This window comes from Oncorhynchus mykiss, chromosome 13, assembly GCF_057628025.1.
Source record: "Oncorhynchus mykiss isolate SJ-2025 chromosome 13, ASM5762802v1, whole genome shotgun sequence".
Taxonomy (NCBI): domain Eukaryota; kingdom Metazoa; phylum Chordata; class Actinopteri; order Salmoniformes; family Salmonidae; genus Oncorhynchus; species Oncorhynchus mykiss.
The window spans coordinates 28,724,141-28,746,625 of NC_143034.1; the positions used below are offsets into that span (position 1 = coordinate 28,724,141).

At 41.2% G+C, this 22,485-nt stretch overlaps 1 protein-coding gene and 1 long non-coding RNA gene across 2 annotated transcripts in view; both read right to left on the reverse strand.

Annotated features, from left to right (window-relative positions):
- si:ch211-69b7.6 (uncharacterized) overlaps positions 1-22,485 on the reverse strand; it is a 37,332-nt gene that overhangs the window by 5,518 nt on the left and 9,329 nt on the right. Inside the window, exons 6-7 of the mRNA XM_090194335.1 lie at positions 22,343-22,411; positions 21,598-21,610 (exon numbers count right to left, since the gene is read on the reverse strand). Coding sequence (XP_090050461.1) covers positions 21,598-21,610; positions 22,343-22,411 — 82 coding nt within the window. The remainder of the gene's footprint in view (positions 1-21,597; positions 21,611-22,342; positions 22,412-22,485) is intronic.
- Positions 4,227-8,641, reverse strand: LOC149978819 (uncharacterized). Its single transcript, XR_016485792.1, has 2 exons — positions 8,386-8,641; positions 4,227-6,943 (listed from the first exon to the last, which is right to left on the reverse strand). It is a non-coding gene; the product is annotated as an uncharacterized LOC149978819 (long non-coding RNA).

Sequence of the window (22,485 nt, forward strand, 5' to 3'; positions counted from 1 at the left end):
GCATCTGTAAAGAGAAACCAATCCTTAATGGGATAGTTCGAGATGTTGGCAATGAAGCCCTTTATTTACTTCCCCAGAGTCAGATGAACTTGTGGATACCATTTGTATGTCTTTGTGTCCAGTATGAAGGAAGTTGGAGGTAGTTGGAGGTACGAGCCAATGCTAACTAGCGTCAGGAACAGCTAGCATGCTAGCTTTCAGTCATTGAGCTAACGCTAGTTAGCAACTTCCTTCAAACTTCACATAGAGACATAAAAAGGGTATCCACAAGGTTATCTGACTCTGGGAAGTAAATAAAGGGCTTCATTGCCAACATATCGAATTGTCCCTTTAAAAAACAACATATTTTATCCAGCAACCTTTCTGAAATAATACCCCCCCTGCTTATTCTATTTACTAACTATATTCCACAAACCTCCTCTGGTGCTTTGACGCTGTCCAAGGTCCCCATACTCTTGCTCAAATTATTTTTCGTCAGAACTTGAACCTTCTCATCAAATCCATTATCATCCATCAGCTTCAGTATTTTCAACACATCGTCTTTCGACAGTTGGTCAAAGTTGATTGTGGCACCCACAATTTCATCTCCTGAAAAAACAGTTCAAAGTATGGTGACTGAACATTTCAATGATTCTAAATGTGTCTATGTATTTTATGTCCTTTTTCTCTTCACTGTTACACTGTGTTTTACTATTCAACAAAATTCAGACAACAATCCAAAATGTGAAACCTTACATTTTCTCAAAGAACCATAAGTACCTCAACAAAAATGGTATACATTAAATAAAAGACTCATACCTTCTTTGAGACCCTGATTGCCAGAGGAGCCACCGATAACGCTGGAGACGACCAATCCTCCCTTTTCTGATTCCTCCAGCATCAGCCCCTCAGAGAGGCTCCTTCCCCTACGGTGACCAGGCTAAAAGCAGATATGCAAAGGTAGTTACAAGAAATGAGCAAAGACGGGTGTGTGGCCTCAGCATTGGTCATGTTCCAATAACCCAAACATCAAACAGAATTTCCACAATGAACTTAAAAATACATGTTATTTACAAATCATTTTTAAATAGATTTTAAAAATGGAATTCACTTCTAGAAAGTCATGTTGGGGGCATAGGTGTTTTTTCAAAAAGTACATTTCCTTTTGCTTAGCTTATTGTGTTGGAATATGCTTGTTATTGCTATCATCATGGCTGAATGATCTCACATACCATGATCCTTCTGATGTTTTCACAGCAGCCTTTAATGAAAAGTTATTCTGTTTAAACCTGTTGAAGAGGAAAGAATCAAATAAAAATAAATGCTCTGCTTGGTTTCCTTCTATAATTATCAAATCATGTAAGCATATATACTGCAGCCTACTTTAATAGCCTTCAAGAGTATCAAATGCAAAAAAATATATATTTACACTCTAGAATAAAAAATACAAACAAATACAATAATGGCACAGCTCAGTCTACCATAAAGACCAAAATCATCTGAAATCACCACTAAAGAGGGGCTATGGAGAGGTAACCTGTTTACATAAGCAAATAGGCACATGGTTGACACCCAGGTAGCTGCACCTTTGAGGTATTCGAGGTGTGGCCTTGGGAGATGGAAGGAACAACAGGAACAAGTTTGCCCAGGGAAATAGAGACAAGTGCACTATAGTCGGGTGTACACTCAGAAGTGACCACACCCACCACTTTCTATTATGAAAAGCTTGCCGGGGCAGGTGTTCAAATAAAGTGATTTGTAAACAATCGTTAAGAGTATATGTCGTGTAAGTGATTTGTGTCACAAGCTTAGTGAGACGGCTGCTCTATGAGCAACCAATTCCACAATGATCAGAATAATCAGAATTTACTTCATCATAAAATACCTCCAAAAGATGAATATGTAAAAAATATTCATCACTCAGACTTACTAAACTACACTGAGTATACCAAACATTAGGAACACCTAATGCTCTCCATCTTTTTCCCTCAGACAGACTCAATTGGTCGGGGCATGGACTCTACAAGGTGTCGAAAGCGTTCCACAGGAATGTTGGCCCGTATTGATTCCAATGCTTCCCACAGTTGTGTCAAGTTGGCTGGATGTCCTTTGGGTGGTGGACCATTCTTGATACACACGGGAAACTATTATTTTGTCTTGCCCATTCACCCCTCTGAATGGCACACATACCCAATCCATGTCTCAATTGTCTCAAGGCTTAAAAATCTGGCTTTAACCTATCTCCTCCCCTTCATCTACACTGATTGAAGTGGATTTACCAAGTGACATCAATAAGGGATCATAGCTTTCAGCTGGATTCACCTGGTCAGCAATGTTCCCTTTAGACTGCACGCTCGCAGCTCCCCCGGGAGAAATATCAGCCCATGGAGAGAATTCAAGAGCAGTGGTCACCAACTGGTCAATCTATTTTTTTTATTTGTCTCGGGCTGTTGACAGTAAGTGCACCCAATTCAGCTGCCCTGCGCACCTGGTAGGTGAACTGTTGTGATTTTGAACCATTTCATGTGTCTGAAGGTACAACTCTGCCTTCCCGGCTGGCCCGGAGAGCAAATCAAGTGCACTATATACCTACTGCTGGCCAATCCGAGGGCTCAGATTACCGTGTCCGCAGTAACGTAGCAGGCATAAAAGAAAGCTACAGCAAAGTTGATACTGTGATATTTAAAATCGTTGAAAACCATGACTAGAGAGAGACTGTCAAGGAATTTTTCTGAGTGAGTTCATGTGTAAGTTCTTATTCAGCACTGTCAAGGCTTTGTATTCAACACTTATAAACCGGAAGCCAGTGCATTCTTCCTATTTCCACTCAGCGTTACAACCAGCACTGGAGCCGTAATGAATGAGCACTGGTGTAAAGTACTTTAGCAAAAATACTTGAAAGTACTACTTAAATTGTTTATTGGGTTATCTGTACTTTACTATTTATATTTTTGACAACTTTTTATTTTACTTCACTACATTCCTAAAGAAGATTATGTACTTTTTACTCCATACATTTCCCCTGACACTCAAAAAGTAAATTTCAAATGCTTAGCAGGACAGGAAAATGGTCTAATTCACACACTTATCAAAAGAACATCCCTGTCACCTCTGATCTGACGGACTCACTAAACACATGCTTTGTTTGTAAATGATATCTGAGAGTTGGAGCGTGGCCCTGGCTATACGTAACATAAGGAATTTGAAATTATTTATACTTTTACTTTTGATACTTAAGTATATTTTAGCAATTACATTTACTTTTGATACTTAAGTATATTTAAAAGCAAATACTTTCAGACTTTTTCTCAAGTAGTATTTTATTGGGTGACTTTCACTTTTACTTGAGTCATTTTCTATTAAGGTATCTTTACTTTTAATCAAATATAACATAGGAGTAACAGCATGAATTTGTGCATGAGGCAGAAATAATGCGGTGCGACTTGAGTTTTTCCATCAGCTGAAAGACAGTGACCCTTTTTGGCCAGTGTCAAAAAAGGGAGAGAGGAGGGATGGAAAGGGAGAGAGGAGGGATGTAATCAGAGCTGTAGCAGGCCTATATGCAAATAGACCATTGCCGTATATGGATCTGTGCCATTTACTTTGAACTGGACTGTGTTTACAGCATGGGTGGTCTTGAGTAGATGTACTGTTTTGAGATCAAAGCAAGAGCTGCATGTAGCATGCCCTGCATGTAGCTGTCATGATCTGCTTCACCTGTTCCTGTGATTGTCTCCACCCCCTCCAGGTGTCACTTATTTTTCCCAGTGTATTTATCCCTGTGTTTCCTGTCTCTCTATGCCAGTTTGTCTTGTATGTTAGTCAAGTCAACCAAGGAGTTTTCCCGTACTCCTTTGCTATTCTCTTATTGATCGTCTTCCCGGTTCTGACCCCTGCCTGACTCTAGACTACTTTCCCACCTGCCTGATCATCCTGCCTGCCCTGACCTTGATTCTGCCTGCCCTTCGGTACCTTTTGGACTTTGAACTGGTTTAGACCCTTTTGCCTGTCCACAACCATTCTCTTACCTTCCCCTACTGGATGAATAAATACTTTAAGACTCCAACCATCTGCCTCCCGTGTCTGCATCTGGGTCTCGCCTTGTGTCATGATAGTAGCCATGTGTGCACATTTTGTTCATTTCCTTTGCTAGTTAGTGAGTTATTAGCCCAGTTATAGATCATTTGTAGTCAACAATAAGGGAGTACATTTTTAGACATCTTTGAAAAGCAGTCAGGGAAATAGTTTTTTTAGTCTTAAAGGGGAAGGCTTTAATAAGCTCAGTAGCAAATAGGCAGAGGGTAGCAATGATTTGTCTGGTATGAAAATAATAATCAATTTTATTTTGTTAAGTGGTTTCTTGCATCAAACACCACAACATTTTCAGTCACCTGAAAACATTTTTGTCACCTCCCTTGTCTGAAGGACAAGTGGATAAACAGGTTAATGTCAAGCCCTGCATGTTTTTTTCAAAAGTTTAATGGAATGTTGGTCTACATTGAACAACACACATCGGCTGCTACTGTAGGCTGAATGATAAAACAGGTTTTTTCATGTTCAAATGTTATGGGATGCATTTTCTCAATTTATTTTATGGTAGGCCACTCTGGTAGAAGTGGAGGCTCATCAGAGGAGGAAGGGGAGGACCAGTTTCTTAAAATAAACATGAAAAAAGGTATGTTTAAAAAAAATAAAACTATACTAAATATAAACATATCACCAAGTAATTCATTAAAACATACTATTTGGAAATGAAGGCTTACAGTAGCCTCAACAGCACTCTGTAGGGTAGCACCGTGGTGTAGCCGGAGGACAGTTAGCTTCCATCCTCCTCTGGGTACATTGACTTCAATACAAAACCTAGGAGGCTCATGGTTCCCACCCCATTCCATAGGCTTAAACAGTAATTATGACAACTTCCGGAGGATGTTGTCCAACCTATCAGAACTCTTGCAGCCCGAACTGACATGTTGTCCACCCAATCAAAGGATCAGAAAATGAATCTAGTACTGAAAGCATAAGCTACAGCTAACTAGCACTGCAGTGCATAAACTTTTGTGAGTAGTTTACTCTAAGAGAGAAAGACAATATTTTAACAGTTTTGAACAAATTAATTTCTTCCAAAATGGAGAAGCGAGAGAGAGATTTCATATTTTTTTCCACTTTCAGTTTCACTTACTTAGCTAGCAAATGCAGCTAGCTAGTTCAGCCTACTCAAACACCCTGCTCAAACAGATGAATGCTATGTTAGCTAGCTACTGTAGCTATGACTATCCAACACAACATTGGAACTCTTCCAAGTCAAGGTACGCTTTTGGTTTGACTAATTTTTTGCCACCGGGGACTGCCAGTGTAAGTGCTAAACTGCTTACTTACTGCACACTAACGTTACTACATGATTGTAGCGTGTTTACTAAGGGGTTAGTTCTATTAGCTATGTTGACTATGACATTGCTTTAGCTAATATGGTGACAAGGATGTAGGCTGTGTGTTATGATATGGTTTGGCTTGGAAAGATTTTTTCACCTTGTCACATACAGCTGTGTTGTGCATTGAAGTCCACAAGCGAAGGGAAAATGTGAGAGCCGGAGAGTGCATAGATGCGAGAAGGAATACAACATGGCTGCTATGAAAGTGAACTGTGTTTAAGCGTGATCAGGGGTTTATTCATTCTGCAGATTCTGTTGAAAAAAGTTTATTAAACTGAAGAAAACGGATCAAACAGGGATAAACATACCTGAATTTGTCCAATAGAAACTCTCGTTTGCAACTGTTGGACTAATAATTACACCCTATATCAGCTAGAAGCAGGCAAGAAGTGTGCAAGGCAGTATTGAATATGTCACTGTCTGTCATCTCACATTTTTCTCTCGACCTGTGTGCACCTACGTTGTAAACTTTCATTCATAGGCTAGGTTGTAGCAACCTCATGATGGGTATAGGGAGTATCATGTAGTAAGTAGCCTAAACCTATCGCAGTTACAACCAACTGGGTGAATGGAATATGATCGACAGTCATCAAATATGCTGTAATAGAAATAAGGCCTACTAATGAAAAGGAAAAAAAATCATCCTCCCTCATCTTAAATGGAACTGACCGCCACTGTCTGGTAGGCCAGAAGGTGGCCACTGTTGGCCACTGTTAAAACTGTAACTTAAAGCGGGAAAGCCTCAGTGTTTACAGTAAATGCGCACAGAAATTTCACAATGCTGAAATTTGCTCAGTGATGCAAAACAATTGAGGGAACATTGCTGGTCAGTCTATGTCATGGAAAGAGCAGGTGTCCTTAATGTTTTGCATGCTCATTGTATGTGTTGCTTGAAATTTTCCCCTATTGCATATACGTCAGCCAACTCATCAATCTGTTGCATTGTGAATTGTAAGGACAGACGCTGGGAGACGAGAAGCAAGTACAGGGAGTGAACATTTAATAAAACCGACAATAAACAAACAAGGACAGCGTCTGGACAGGGAAAACATAATGACAATAATGCTGACACGGGAAACAAACTGAGGAACAGACAGATATAGAGGGGGCAATCAACAAAGTGAAGGAGTCCAGGTGAATCCAAAATTGCGCTGATGCGCGTAATGATGCTGACAGGTGTGCGTATTGATGGGCAGCCTGGTGCCCTCGAGTGCCAGGGAGGGGAGCGGGAGTGTCCCACCTGGGCGAGCCTGACGGGCTGGCCGAGACATCGGAATCAGACGAGCCGGCTGAGGCGTGGAATCCTGACGAGCCGGCTGAGGCATGGAAGCCTGACGAGCCGGCTTAGGCATGACGTGGGGTGAGAGCCTGTCGAGCCAACCGAAGCAAGGAAACCTCTCAAGCCAGCTAAGGCGTGGAAGCCCAACGAGCCAGCTGAGGCACTCCCGGTTCCTCCGGCAGCAGCACCCGGAACCGATGTCACCAACAAAAGAAACAAAAAAAATCCTGATGCTTCAAATTGTGGTGACAGCATTCTGTGAAGAGACACGTTTGGAGACGAGAAACAAGTACAGGGAGTGAACATTTAAGAAAACCGACAATAATGCTGACACGGGGAACAAACTGAGGAACAGACAGATATAGAGGGGGAAATCAACAAAATCCAGGTGAGTCCAATATTGCGCTGATGCGCGTAATGATGGTGACAGGTGTGCGTAAGGATGGGCAGCCTGGCGCCCTTGAGCGCCTGGGAGGGGGAGCAGGAGCAGGAGCAGGAGCAGGCGTGACAGTGAATGGAATAACTTTCATTCAGGAGCAGAGATTGAATGTAATTATCCCACACCCACAACAACGCCTTATGAAAGATGCATTTAGGAAAGGTAACAACCGATAACAGCCAAAATAACAGAAAAGCTTGAGTAAATGAGTAATGCAAAGTATATTGAAAGCAGATGTTTCCACACAGGTGTGGTTCCTGAGTTAATTAAGCAATTAACATACCATCATGTATAAAAAATACTGGGCAGGACATTATTTTGGCTACCATGGCCAAGCCCCCATAGGATGACAGTGCCCTCATTCACAGGGCACGAGTGGTCACTGAATGGTTTGATGAGCATGAAAATGATGTAAACGAAATGCCATGGCCGTCTCAGTCACCAGATCTCAACCCAATTGAACACTTATGGGAGATTCTGGAGTGGCGCCTGAGACAGCGTTTTCCACCACTATCAACAAAACATCAAATGACAGAATTTCTTGAGGAAGAATGGTGTCGCATCCCTCCAACAGAGTTCCAGACACTTGTAGAATCTATGCCAAGGTGCATTGAAGCTGATGTGGCTCATGGTGGCCCAACGCCCTATTTTAAGACACTTTATGTTGGTTCCTTTATTTTCTCAGTTACCTGTGTATTCACTCATAAAGACGAGTGCACTGACAGTAAGCTAAATGCTGCAATCATATTTCATGAAACATGGCACGTTATTAACATTTACTCTGTTCAAATAATTCCTATTATTTGACATTCGATCACATTGTGCAGAGCTGTAAGAGATTACAGGCCGACTGAGATTTTCTCCAAATCTAAGGTTGTTTTTTTATGAGCTCTCTATTGACTCAAGACAAACTGTATGTTTGTGAATATTTAACTTTTAATATGTACTGTACTCTACATACCACTGTACAGAAATATGCCAATTCAGAGTGTCTCTTCAAAATGTATGGTTTCACCTACTCTATATGCATCCTTAATATATTTTTTCAGGTATTAAATGTTTCACATCAGCATATTAAAACACCGTCCATGCCAGTAGTTAGTGTAGACATTTGCATTACAAACCTCACCCTGATTTGACATACTCATCTAGCTACTACAACGATGACATCATTGTGGACTTCTTAAACAACAACAATAGTACCTGGCACCATATAGTCTGGATGGAGTACTTCAGCAAAAGTTGACAACAACTCTTACCTTAGGCTCCATTGGGCTATTTTGACTGTGTTTGTTCTTGTTAGTCAGCCATTGAAGAGTTTAACCTCCGCTGCGACACAATGTTATCGGTCCCTGCCGTTTACTCCTGTAGGACTGCCTACACCGTGCCTCAGTCAGCGAAAGCATACTCTCCCCAAAGCAGACAAACTGGTTCCACATTCGGCATGTCTTCCCAGCCACACACCGTCACACACAACTTCCCCAGTCCAGGTAGGCACCGTGAGCACTGAAACCTGGCCTCTCAAAACTGGAACTGTGAGACAGAGGGGGGAGAAAAAAAACAGAGCACTCTCCACGCAAAGACAGGAGGAAAACAAATAGACTGGTCATAGAAAAAAAATGCAGAGGTGTGCCAAAGAGTTGTCTTGTTTCAAGGGAGGGGCTGCTAGGTCGTTCATTCATGACTCATGGTAATTATAAGGCACAACAATGAAGGTGTGGCATGATCTAGGGATGAAGACTTGAATAGAACTGATTTGAGACATCATAACATTCTTACTGTGTTACCATACCTTTAAGGTGGGGCTACTCCTTCCAATTACCATTAATGACAATTATGTAATCGCACTGACATTTTGATGAACCCAAACTCAACAAAATAACAACATGGGATGTGTAAATCATAGAAATATGACGATTGTCATAATGATGTTCAAGCAAACTCAATAAATCTAAAAAGTGACCAGACGTGTAAAACCAGTGCAGCCATTTTATTTAGAATATGTTACACCTTCATATTACTGTACATGAGAGTACTGACCACTACTGAAAACGCTGCATGTAAAGGCAATTCTCCCTGAGATGTTCTCTCTTACAGTATATTACAAAACAGAAACATTCTCAAATGACTGATATACAGTAGTTCTGCTACAGAATGGCTTGAAATCCTCAGACGTAACAATATTGTGAGGAGCTTCCAAACAAATGTGCTCTGTGTGAATGGTAAACAAAGAGAAATAGCAACTTTAAATTGTCTTTATCTCAGTCTATTTGTCAGCAACAAGTCCATACAGCAAACAATGTGTAAACATGCATTTTATCTATGTGAAGAATGTCCATTATTGTGCACTCTAGCTATACAGATCATACTGCCAACAGACCAGGTGCAAAAGGAATCTCAGACATTCATAAATGATTGACGATGCTGCAAAGTGAATGACTGACTTGTCTAGGATGACAACTTTTCAGCCAAAATCCATTATAGTGCTATAGTATACTCCCTTCATACAAAAGCAATTAAAGTACTTATTCATTGTTTCTTCATTACCTCTGTGCTATTGACACATCGTCAGTTCTTTTGTACCACATTAACGCGTTTCATGAATAAAAAGCTAGAAAATTAACACGACTTCCTAAAAGATAGTAAAATAATAATCTTGCTCGGGTTGGATTATTCATACCTTACTCTCTGAGGTCAAAGGTCAAATGTCAGTCGGTAGGCCTCGAGGAAGAAGTCTCCGCACTTAACCACAGATCTAGGATCAGATTTCCCTACCTCAATCCTAACCTTAACGCTCATTGGGATTTAAAAAATCTAACCCTGGACCAGTAATTTTTTTATAGGGCCAACTTCTACCACCGCCATTGGACGGGTGGTTGGTTGGTCCACAGAGTCTGACCACCACTGGTCTCCTGGGGGGAAACAGAGAGAGATCCCCATTGACATTTCCCATTAGTCCTCTGATGGCTTCTACTCTCTCTCCCCCCTCGCACCAACCAGCTTGCAGAAAATGGAGTCGTCTCTTTGACACAGATCAGTAGGGCTGTCAAACTCCACCACCTTCCCAGAACGCATCACCAGCACTCTGTCTGAGTACCTGATGGTGTTGATCTTGTTGACAGAGAGAGAGAAAATCAAGGTCTTTATGAGTCACTATTCCCACCAAACGATCAAGCACTGAATATGTACGTCGCTATGGATAACAGCCTCTGCTAAATGACTTAAAGGAGTCGCTTACTGTTTTACAGTTATGTTAGATGGTTCCTCACCCTGAAAGTAGTCTATGGTTGTAACGGGATCGGACCAATATGCAGCGTGGTACGTGTTCTTCGTGTTTTAATGAACAAAAACACTGAACACGGAAATACAAAATAACAAATTGAAAGACAGAAAGGAAAACCGAAACAGTTCCGTGTGGAACTCACAGACACAGAAAACAATCACCCACGAAACACTGGTGGGAAAAGGCTACCTAAGTATGATTCTCAATCACAGACAACTAACGACACCTGCCTCTGATTGAGAACCATACCAGGCCAATCGCAAAATACAACATAGAAAAACAAACATAAACTGCCCACCCCAACTCACGCCCTGACCATACTAAAACAAAGACAAAACAAAGGAACTAAGGTCAGAACGTGACAATGGGCCAAGAGAAACTGTAATCCATGGTTCAGTTTAGTTTAAACATCCACTACAACCTTCAGCTAACTTTAGCCACCACAACCTAACATTTAATGGAAGTGATGGGGGCATATGAGCATGTTTTTTTAATGGCCACCACAACCTAACATTTAATGGAAGTGATGGGGGCATATGAGCATGTTTTTTTTAAAGGCCAAAACACCTTAAAAAAGTTACATCAAACCAAATATGGAATTGATTTGAAATGATTTCAGGTAATAATTCCTATTATTTGACATTCATTCACATTGTGCAGAGCTGTAAGAGATTACAGGCCGACTGAGATTTTCTCCAAATCTAAGGTTGTTTTTTTTATGAGCTCTCTATTGACACAAGACAAACTGTATGCTTGTGAATATTTAACTTTTAATATGTACTGTACTCTACATACCACTGTACAGAAATATGCCAATTCAGTGTCTCTTCAAAATGTATGGTTTCACCTACTCTATATGCATCCTTGATATCTTTTTTCAGGTATTAAAATGTTTCACATCAGCATATTAAAACACCGTCCATGCCAGTAGTTAGTGTAGACAAACCTCACCCTGACTTGACATACTCATCTAGCTCCTACAACGATGACATCATTGATTTCAGGTGATGTGGACATTTCTTTCTTTTTTTAAAAACATGCTCACATGCCCCCATCATTTCCATTGGGTGTTAGTGTGGTGGCTAGTGTATGTGTGTGGGGAATTGTTTTAAGAAGGTCACACCAAGGATCATTTAATTATTTGATTTGGAATTTTAAGCCCGTTGAAGTATCAACCAATTATTTTGTGAGAGAAAAATTACAAGATGATGTCAATACTGTTTATGCATCGAATAGCTATGATGAGCACTCTCTCATCTGTGTATGTGGGACTGAGTTGGGCCTCTAGGGCTTGAGCTAACAATTGACCTACAGCTGGCATTCCATAGATAAGATGTGGTGTGTGTGACCCGAGATAGAGATCGCCTGGAGGAGTAGAACAATTCAATTCAAGATGCTTTATTGGCATGGGGAACATATGTTAACATTGCCAAAGCAAGTGGAATAGATAATATACAAAAGTGGAATTAACAAGAAAAAATTTACAGTAAACATTACACTCACAGAAGTTCCAAAAGAATAAAGACATTGCAAATGTCATATTATGTACTGTATATATACAGTGTTGTAACAATGTACAAATGGTTAAAGTACAAAAGGGAAAATAAATAAGCATAAATGTGGATTGTATTTACAATGGTGTTTGTTCTTAACTGGTTGCCCTTTTCTTGTGGTCACAAATGTTGCTGCTGTGATGGCACACTGTGGAATTTCACCCAGTACATATAGGAGTTTATCAAAATCGGGTTTGTTTTCTAATTCTTTGTGGATCTGTGTAATCTGAGGGAAATATGTGTCTCTAATGTGGTCATACATTGGAGAGGAGGTTAGGAAGTGCAGCTCAGTTTCCACCTCATTTTGTGGGCAGTGTGCACATAGCCTGTCTTCTCTTGAGAGCCAGGTCTGCCTACGGCGGCCTTTCTCAATTAGTGATGGGCATTCCGACTCTTTTCAGTGAGCCGGCTCGTTAGGCTCAGCTCACCAAAAAGAGACGTCTTTTTTGGCTCCCAAACGGCTCTTTAAAAAAGATATGTTTTGTATTTTTTCAAGTCACAGTTTGCAATAGTTTGACTATGATTGGTGTTAAAACAATTCTAATTAAATTATTAAATGAAATCATACTCTACATTAACCACAATGTATTTAAAAATGCATTGGTTTGTTATGAAAAAGAATGCTATTAAGCATTTGCATTTAAAGTACAACTTTTTAATGTATATGAACAAAGTGCATATAAATCTAACCATTCAAAATTAATACAATCTGAACATCATAATAGAATATTGCACCATATCAACAAAAAAAACAACAATATGCAAAACTGCAGCATCCCACTTAAAACATTAAACTGGTCCCTCTTTTCTCTCTCTCCTTTATTGCCATGTTATAACCAGCAGCACACATCAATGCTGACCATATTTTGCTTTTATGAGAGATTTGCATTCAGAAATACAAGCTGCCTCACTTTTTTGTTAATTCTTTCCAATGTGTCAAGTAATTATATTTTGGTTTTCTCCCTGACCACTGTGGTTATTCTTTTGATGTAAAAAGGGCTTTTGTAAAATACATTTGATTGATTGATTGATTGTTTTGCTGTGCTGGATGCTGTGTATTCACTAACTGTCTGAGTGATGGAACATTTGTATATGATCTGTAACATATTCTGGTGTGTATTTAATCTGCATCTTAACTTCTTAAAGTGGCAATCAGCAACAATAACAAAGTGACTCCCTGCTCCTCTTTTGGTAAAAAGCTGAGGGGTGGGGCTGGAGAAATGTATCCACTCTCAAATTCATAGACAGAGCAATAGATGCAAGGACTGACCATCCATGACATCAACATTGTAATCCTGTTTCTATGATCTGTTTAGACTACCATGTACCCAGATAAAGGTGCCTGCTAAATAGCATATATTATTTAAGTCTACTTTGACTCAGTGTAGTTACATTTCTTTCCAATAGACGGCAGCCAAAGCTATTTGAATTCACTACTCTAGCGACAGGGACATGGGATTAGTGTGCGTTGAAAGTAGTTTTATCTTCCAAGCAAGGTTATCTGATTACGCTTGAACCTGTTTTTATAGTTGACAAGCTAACTAAGACTATTTTTACATAAGGCGCAGGCATTAGGTCTATGTCTTGAAAAACTTATAGCAGGCTAGATTTACCAAATGAACTGGTTTTATTCAAACTCTATGTAAATGACTTTGCTTCTGGGTATGTGCGAAGTGTTGCCAAGTTAGCGACTCTGTCGCTATATTTAGTGAGTATTCAGACCCCTCTAACGACACATTTTCAAAAAACTTGACTAGCGACAAATCTAGTGACCTTTTCTGGTGTTATTGGAGACTTTTGGAGACTGACGTGAATGCACGTATCGTTTTTACTGTTCTCAACGAGCAGTGGGTGCTGCTGGGGGCCCCACCCCCATCCCAAAGCACTCACAGGCGGCACAGTCCTCACGCAGCAGTCCCTCCCAGCTGCAGTCAGAGCAAGAGGTGTTCACCCCTCCGAGACCAGACTGCAAATGAATCGCACCAAACTTAGTGATGTAAAAAAAAAAGAACTTGCAAACCTCCCCCATTGAATTCGCACCATCAGTTCAATGATACATTATAAATAGTGCATGATAGCCTTAATAGATTCTGACCCTTAATACTGCAGATTCCAGAATCTATTCTGGATAAGTGCATAATAAGAAGGCAATGAATGAAAAGCAGACCTACTTGATCTTGCAGGGTCCACAAATTTGTAAGGAATGGATACATTCAAGGGTAAGTCATTCACTTAAAAAAGGACATTTGATGATCAGCATTTATATGTACTACTGGTCATACCAGCCACTACATATCTACAATGAAGTGACAGCTAGCTAAGTTAGCATTAGCCTGTTTTAATACTCAAACTTTTAGTAATGCCTCTACCACACACTGTAACTGTCACAACTTCCGCCGTCGGCTCCTCTCCTTGTTCGGGCGGCGTTCGGGCGGTCGACGTCACCGGCTTTCTAGCCATCGCCGCTCCATTTTTTATGTATCCATTTGTTTTGTCTTGTTCCCCACACACCTGGTTTTCATTCCCCAATCAATTCATATGTATTTATTCCTCTATACTCTGTTCCCCATCATGTCTTTGTGTAGGATTGTTTGTGTTACCTGTATTTTTATATTGTGGATATTGTTACGCGCATTACTTTTTGTCTATGTTCCGTGTTTTGGGCACATTTTATGTTACTTTGTGATGTCATTTTGACCGGGATAAAAAGTGTGCCTGTTCACTACACTCTGCTCTCCTGCACCTGACTTCGCCTCCAATACACAATCCTAACAGAATCCTACAGCAGGAGCAGGTACCCCGGTCAGAGGAGTTGAGGAACGCATCCAGGAACACGCGGCTATGCTACATCATCTCGGTGCCATGATAAATCAAAATGTCCAGACCAAGAACCGCTGGGAGAGGCAGGAGGTCTCAACCGGGTTATCTTTACCCGTCCCACCCGGATCCAGCTCCAGTGGAATACGTCTCTCCCTTCCCAGGGAGTATGATGGGACGGCCGCACAGTGCCAGGGGTTCCTTTTTCCAACTGGACCTATACCTGGCCACTGTTCACCCAGCTCCCTCAGGAAGGGAGAGAGTATCCACCCTCGTCTCATGCCTGTCGGGGAGAGCTCTGGAGTGGGCAAACGCTGTGTGGGGAGAGGAAGACGCGGCGTTGGACCACTTCGAGGAGTTTACCCGCCGCTTCCGGGCCGTCTTTGACCAACCGCCCGAAGGTAGAGCTGCGGGTGAACGCCGCAAAGAGGCAGGGGACGAGGAGCGCACAGGATTTCGCGCTGGAGTTCTGGACCTTGGCCGCTGGAGCAGGATGGAACGACAGGGCCCTCATCGACCACTATCGATGCAGCTTACGTGAGGACGTCCGACGGGAGTTGGCCTGCAGGGATGCCACCACCACCTTTGACCAACTGGTGGATATGTCCATCAGGTTGGATAACCTGCTGGTCATCCGTGGACGTCCTGAGGGGGCTCTGTCAGTTCCACCTCCCAGCACTCCCGCTCCGGTGCTCATGGTGTTGGGAGGGGCTGCGCGTAGGGAGGCTGGAGGAGGGGCCTTCACATGCATCATCTGTGGCCGCAGAGGGCACACTGCTGGTCGGTGCCGGGTTGGTCCCTCTGGGAGTCGAGGCAGCAGGCAGGGCACTCTGACGTCACCCCAGGTGAGTATGCACCACTCTCATCCAGAGTCCTCTGTTGTCCACCTGTTTGTACCTGTTTGTTTCCCTGAGTTCTCCCCGCATTCCCATTATAAGGCGCTCGTCGATTCAGGCGCAGCTGGGAATTTTATTGACAGAGCGTTAGCACTTAGTTTAGGGATCCCCATTATTCCTATGGATAGACCTTTTCTGGTTCACGCTCTGGATAGTCGACCATTAGGGTCCGGGCTAATCAGGGAGGCCACGGACATGGAGACACAGTTGGGTCAGAATGAGAAAATCAGTCTCTTTCTCATTGACTCTCCTGCGTTTCCCGTGGTACTAGGCCTTACCTGGTTGGCTCGTCATGACCCCACCATTTCCTGGCAACAAGAGGGCTCTCCTGGCAGCGAGAGTGCTCAGGGAGGTGTGTAGGGGTTTCCGTTGGTGCTACCACGGTGGAAAGTCCAGACCAGGTCTCCACCGTGCACATTCCCCCAGAAAATGCCGATTTAGTTCTCGCCTTCTGTAAGAAGAATTGTGGGATAAATCTCCTGGTAGACGCTGCACTTCCCAGGAGTCATGTGTATCCCCTGTCGCAAGCGGAGACGGTGGCTATGGAGACATATGTCTCCGAATCCCTGCGTCAGGGGTACATTCGGTCCTCCACTTCACCCGCCTCCTCGAGTTTCTTTTTTGTGAAGAAGAAGGATGGAGGTCTGCCCCCGTGCATTGATTATGGAGGTCTCAATCAAATCACGGTGAGGTACAGTTATCTTATCGCTACGGCGATTGAGTCAATGCACGGGGTGCGCTTCTTCACTAAACTGGATCTCGGGAGTGCGTACAATCTGGTGCGTATCCGAGAGGGAGACGAGTGGAAGACAGCGTTTAGTACCACCTTAGGGCACTTGTCATGCCGTATGGGTTGATGAATTCTCCATCAGTCTTCTAATCCTTCGTAGACGGGATTTTCAGGGACCTGCATGGGCAGGGTGTAGTGGTGTATATCGATGACATTCTGATATACTCCGCTACACTGTTGGACTGTTGGACTGTTGGAACATGACCTGTACATCAAGGCTGAGAAATGCCTGTTCTTTCAACAGTCCGTCTCCTTCCTAGGGTATTGCATTTCCACATCAGGGGTGGAGATGGAGAGTGACCGCATAGCAGCCGTGAGTAATTGGCCGACTCCTACCACGGTAAAGGAGGTGCAGCGATTTTTAGGGTTGGCCAATTACTACCGGAGATTTATCCAGGGTTTTGGTCAGGTGGCTGCTCCCATAACCTCACTGCTGAAGGGGGGTCCTGTACGTCTGCAGTGGTCGGTTGAGGCGGACAAGGCTTTTGGGCAGCTGAGAGCTCTGTTTACCTCGGCTCCCGTGCTGGCCCATCCGGATCCCTCTTTGGTATTCATAGTGGAGGTGGACACGTCAGAGGCTGGGATAGGAGCCGTGCTCTCTCAGTGCTCGGGCACGCCACCGAAGCTCCGCCCCTGTGCTTTCTTCTCGAAGAAGCTCAGCCCGGCGGAGCGGAACTATGATGTGGGGGGCCGGGAGCTGTTGACTGTAGTTAAATCTTTGAAGGCGTGGAGACATTGGCTTGAGGTGGCTAAACACCCTTTCCTCATCTGGATTGACCACCGCAACCTGGAGTACAACTGGCCAGCTAGGAGACTGAATCCTCGTCAGGCAAGGTGTGTGGATATTGTTACGCACGTTACTTTTTGTCTATGTTCCGTGTTTTGGGCACATTTTATGTTACTGTGTGCTGTCATTTTGACCGGAATAAAAAAGTGTGCCTGTTCACTACACTCTGCTCTCCTGCACCTAATTTTCCTCCAATACACAATCCTAACAGTAACGTTAACTGATATAGCAACAACACATTTCTGTAAACCCAATTAAGACAATCAAATACGTGCAATTTCTTTAAAACCGCATTACACAGATCACATTTCTAAACAAACATGTATTTTCCAGTTTCAAAATCAGAAAGGTCGTGTGTCTTTTTTTTTAAATGTATTTTTAAATATTTTTTCTTTTTGTTTGTTTATTCATAATAAAAAATTATCATTAACTTACATCCCTACATCAATCATGTCTAAGAAATAAAACAGATATTAACAAGAAATTACTAAATACATACAAAAATAATATATATACAAAATAATTGTAAAAAAGAACGACAATTCTAGTGCAATTGTATTCACTCTGAAAAAATCTCATTATAATGATTCAGGAAGATGTTATGATTTTTGTTATTCACTAGGGTTAATGTCTTAACAAGATGATTTAATTCAATCAAAAATATTTTGGTATAGAATTCTGGAATTTTTGTTTATGTATGAAGTATTTGGCAACAAGAATAAAAAAATTCACAATAATTTCAATGGTCTTGTTATCATTGCAATAGTAACATATTATATCCTTCATGACAAAAACATAAGTATTGTTCAAAAAGGTAAGTATTCTGCAAAGTTTCCCCCAAAATCTATCACAGATATACATTCATAGAACAAGTGAATCAGATTTATACCTTTTTCACAGAAACGCAGATGTCATCAACAGCCACACATTTGGACAACATAGAATTACATGGATATATATTATGTAGAATCTTAAAGTGCACTTCCTTACATTTGTTTGGTATACAATATTGGTAAGGCATCAACCAAGCTTTTTTCCAGGCAATGTCAGGAATAAGCATGTTCCCACCAAAAATATTCCTCTAGGTGTAAGTTGATTCCGTGAATGGAAAATTTGACTTATGTCTTTGTTACAACAAGATTTTTCAAGTAAGCCCACACCTTCCAAACTAAGTTCTGGATAAGCTCTGTGATCATCACCAAAGCTAAGATGAGTTTTCATTAGTGTAGTTAGACCACTGGGAATGGCTTTGATCACAGAAATAAACTCTCTCTGGGAATGGCTTTGATCACAGAAATAAACTCTCTCTGGGAATGGCTTTGATCACAGAAATAAACTCTCTCTGGGAATAGCTTTGATCACAGAAATAAACTCTCTCTGGGAATGGCTTTGATCACAGAAATAAATTATCTCGGAATGGCTTTGATCACAGAAATAAACTCTCTCAGGGAATGGCTTTGATCACAGAAACAAACTCTCTCTGGGAATGGCTTTGATCACAAAAATAAACTCTCTCTGGGAATGGCTTTGATCACAGAAATAAACTCTCTCTGGGAATGGCTTTGATCACAAAGCAGAAGGGGAGCAGAAGTGACAACATTAAGATGGCGCGGAAGAGGATGGCTGACATTTTACATACTCCTAACCAATTGTGCCATTTTGTTAGTTTTTTGCGTTATTTGTAACTTTTTATTTTTTGATTTCACCTTTATTTAACCAGGTAAGCAAGTTGAGAACAAGTTCTCAATTACAATTGCGACCTGGCCAAGATAAAGCCAAGCAGTTCGACACATACAACAACACAGAGTTACACATGGAGTAAAATATACAGTCAATAATACAGTAGAAAAATACGTCTATATACAATGTGAGCAAGTGAGGTGAGATAAGGGAGGTAAAGGCAAAAAAAGGCCATGGTGGCGAAGTAAATACAATATAGCAAGTAAAACACTGGAATGGTTGATTTGCAGTGGAAGAATGTGCAAAATAGAGATAGAAATAATGGGGAGCAAAGGAGCAAAATGAATAAATAAATACAGTTATTTTGTACGTAACGTTGTTGCTACCGTCTCTTTTGACCGAAAATAACTTCTGGACATCAGAACAGCGATTACTCACCACGAATGGGAAGAACCTTTTTCCTTTAACAAGTCCGATGAGAAGGATATACTGCTCTCCCGGGAACAGGCCCAAATCCCCATAATTTGCTTGAAGAAAAGACGGAGGAAAAGAGGACGCAGATCGGGCTACCTTCTGAGAATCCGTAGGCAAGCGAGTAAACTCCCAGTGCCATCCATTCTACTTGCTAATATGCAATCATTGGAAAATAAAATTGATGACCTACAATTACGATTATCCTACCAACGGGACATGAAGAACTGTAATATCTTATGTTTCACGAGTTGTGGCTGAGCGACGACATGGATAATATAGAGCTGGTGGGATTTTCCATGCTCCGGCAGAACAGAGAAGCTACGTCTGGTAAGACGAGGGGTGGGAGTGTGTGTCTTTTTGTCAATAACAGCTGGTGCGCGATGTCTAATATTAAAGAAGTCTCAAGGTATTGCTCGCCTGAGGTAGAGTACCTTATGATAAGCTGTAGACCACACTTTCTACCAAGAGAGTTCTCATCTATATTATTTGTCTATTTCCCACCACAGACCGAATTTGGCAGTAAGACCGCACTCAACCAACTCTATAAGGCCATAAGCAAACAAGAAAATGCTCACCCAGAAGCGGTTCTCCTAGTGGCCGGGGACTTTAATGCAGGCAAACAAATCAGTTTTACCAAATTTTTACCAGCATGTCACATGTGCAACCAGAGGAAAAAAAACTCTAGACCACATTTACTCCACACACAGAGATGCATACAAAGCTCTTCCGCACCCTCCATTTGGCAAATCTGACCATAATTATATCCTCATGATTCCTGCTTTCAAGCAAAAACTAAATCAGGAAGTACCAGTTTACGATTAGCCTCGTTATTTTTATGTTAATGTGTTACTTTTTACTTTAGTTTATTTGGTAAATATTTTCTTAACTCTTCTTGAACTGCACTGTTGGTTAAGGGCTTGTAAAGTAAGCATTTCACGGTAACGTCTACACTTGTTGTATTCGGCGCATATGACAAATAAAGTTTGATTTGATTTGATTTGATTAAAGCTTGTTGGGGAAACCTAGCCAATTTAGCGGGTAATCTTTCAGGAATATAATTACATTTCAGTAAAAATTGAAGACCTCCCAATTTATTAAACACATTATTTGGAATGAAATACCAGAAAGGTTGTGAGGTGGTGCAAAAGATATTGTACTGATGACGTTTATATTGTGTAAAGTCAAGCGTGATAAGACTACCACCGAGTGGTGCGGAGGTGAAAATCTCTAATAGGTGAAGCAATACTATAATTTTTTTAATCAAACGAATAAATAAATAGTTCTACAAAAATAGCAGTTGAGTTAAATGTTTTATCATATTTGACAGAATTCATTTTCCAGAGGTTATTTCAAATGCAAAAATATGGAAAATAAGGCCTACTGTCAGAATCGAGTCAGAATAATGTTGCTTCGGCTAATGCATTTAGCAGTTGTTTTGAATTAATTGTTTTGTTGCATTAATGTAAAGATAAAACAAATTATTGTAAAACAGCAAGTGTACAGTAAAAACACATTTTAAAATAGCTTTTCATCCAATTTGTAAAACCAAAGACAAAATGAGAACCCTTTACACATACATTTTCAACATGTTCATAACAAACACCAATCAATTTACATAAAAAGTACAAATAAGTGCTAGTAACAGAAGTTTTCTGCATTATGTTTCAACAGAAGATTGTGATTCAAACAAGCCTAAAATTACATTTAGTCAGTTGTCTGAATGCTTAATAAGCTTTGTAAGCTTTGACCCTTTTAAGTTCTCATCTTCTGGAACTTCAAGGTCCACATTTGATGCACTGAAATCGAGACATTTGAGTGTATGAGATCTATGGTTTGACTCTTCCTTGTGCCGATTTCTCAGGCTCCCAGTTCCGTCTGGTGCATCCCCTTTGACATGTTTGGGAAATACTGTACAGCGATTAAATATTATTGATCTTCAGAAATTTGGGGGTTTGAACCATGAGTCAAATTTGTCACAGACTACAATTTTAGACTGTTTTGGACTTTTCTTTTTATCTGCCGGTTTCACCAGTTGGGGCTTTCAGATTGTTTATTGCCCTTGAGGTCAGTTTTTCTCAAATTAAAATCTGTCTGTGAAACCACTAATCCACACTTTGGGGTGGGAATATAGGGATTGAGGTGTTAATACTGGGAAGACTTGAGTCTATATCTGGTATTCTTGTATAACTACCCAATTTAGAAGTCTTGGATTTGGGAATTTAGAATTTCACTGTGAGGTCGTCAAGGTTAAGGTCTGAACCTCTGAGATCCACACCAAACACTTGGTAATCAACTTTTGGCAAGTCAATATCTGCAATGAGATAACTAGCCATACCTTTGACCTTCCTAGACTTCCCAACAGGCACTTATATATACTCCACCTGGCATTCAAAATCTTTTATATGCGCTCTACCTGGGATATCAGATCTGCGTTTACTATGAGATGCCACTTTGTATTCTGGGCCTCTGATATCAGCTTTGGGTAAACTCAGGCTGACATCTGGGTGACTAACTTTCAAGTCGGGTGCTTTTAGATCCACTTTAGCTTTTGGAGGAGAAATGTCATTTGTTTTCATGAAGTCCATATCTGATACTGCTCTTCAATTGGGACTTCCAAACTGGGGCAATTTTAACGACGGCAGTTTGAATTTTCGAGATTGTATAGCAACGTTACTGTCTGGCAAATTGAGATCAGCTTGGGGGCCTTTGAGGTTACCAGAGGGAACATTTATGTCTAAATCTGGACTACAGAGCCATGTGTTTACTTTCAGGGTTGACAAGCTCAGGTCCGGTCCCTCAATGTCTCCATCTATTACAGCATCTGGACCTTTCAGACCAGAAAGGCCCGCATTTAGGCATTTGAGGTGAGGAATTTTGAATTTCCAAGACGGTGAGCCAATGTTAATATCTGGAGTGTTTAAATCTATGTTAGTGGCTTTTAAGTCAATTGTAGGTAGGTCCAGATCTGGTGAACCAATCCCACCTTTCCTCTTTGACAATTTAACCTAGGTCAGCACTGATGTCATGATCTGGTCATTTTGGTGTAGACAACCCAAATGTAGGCATTTTGAATGTAGGA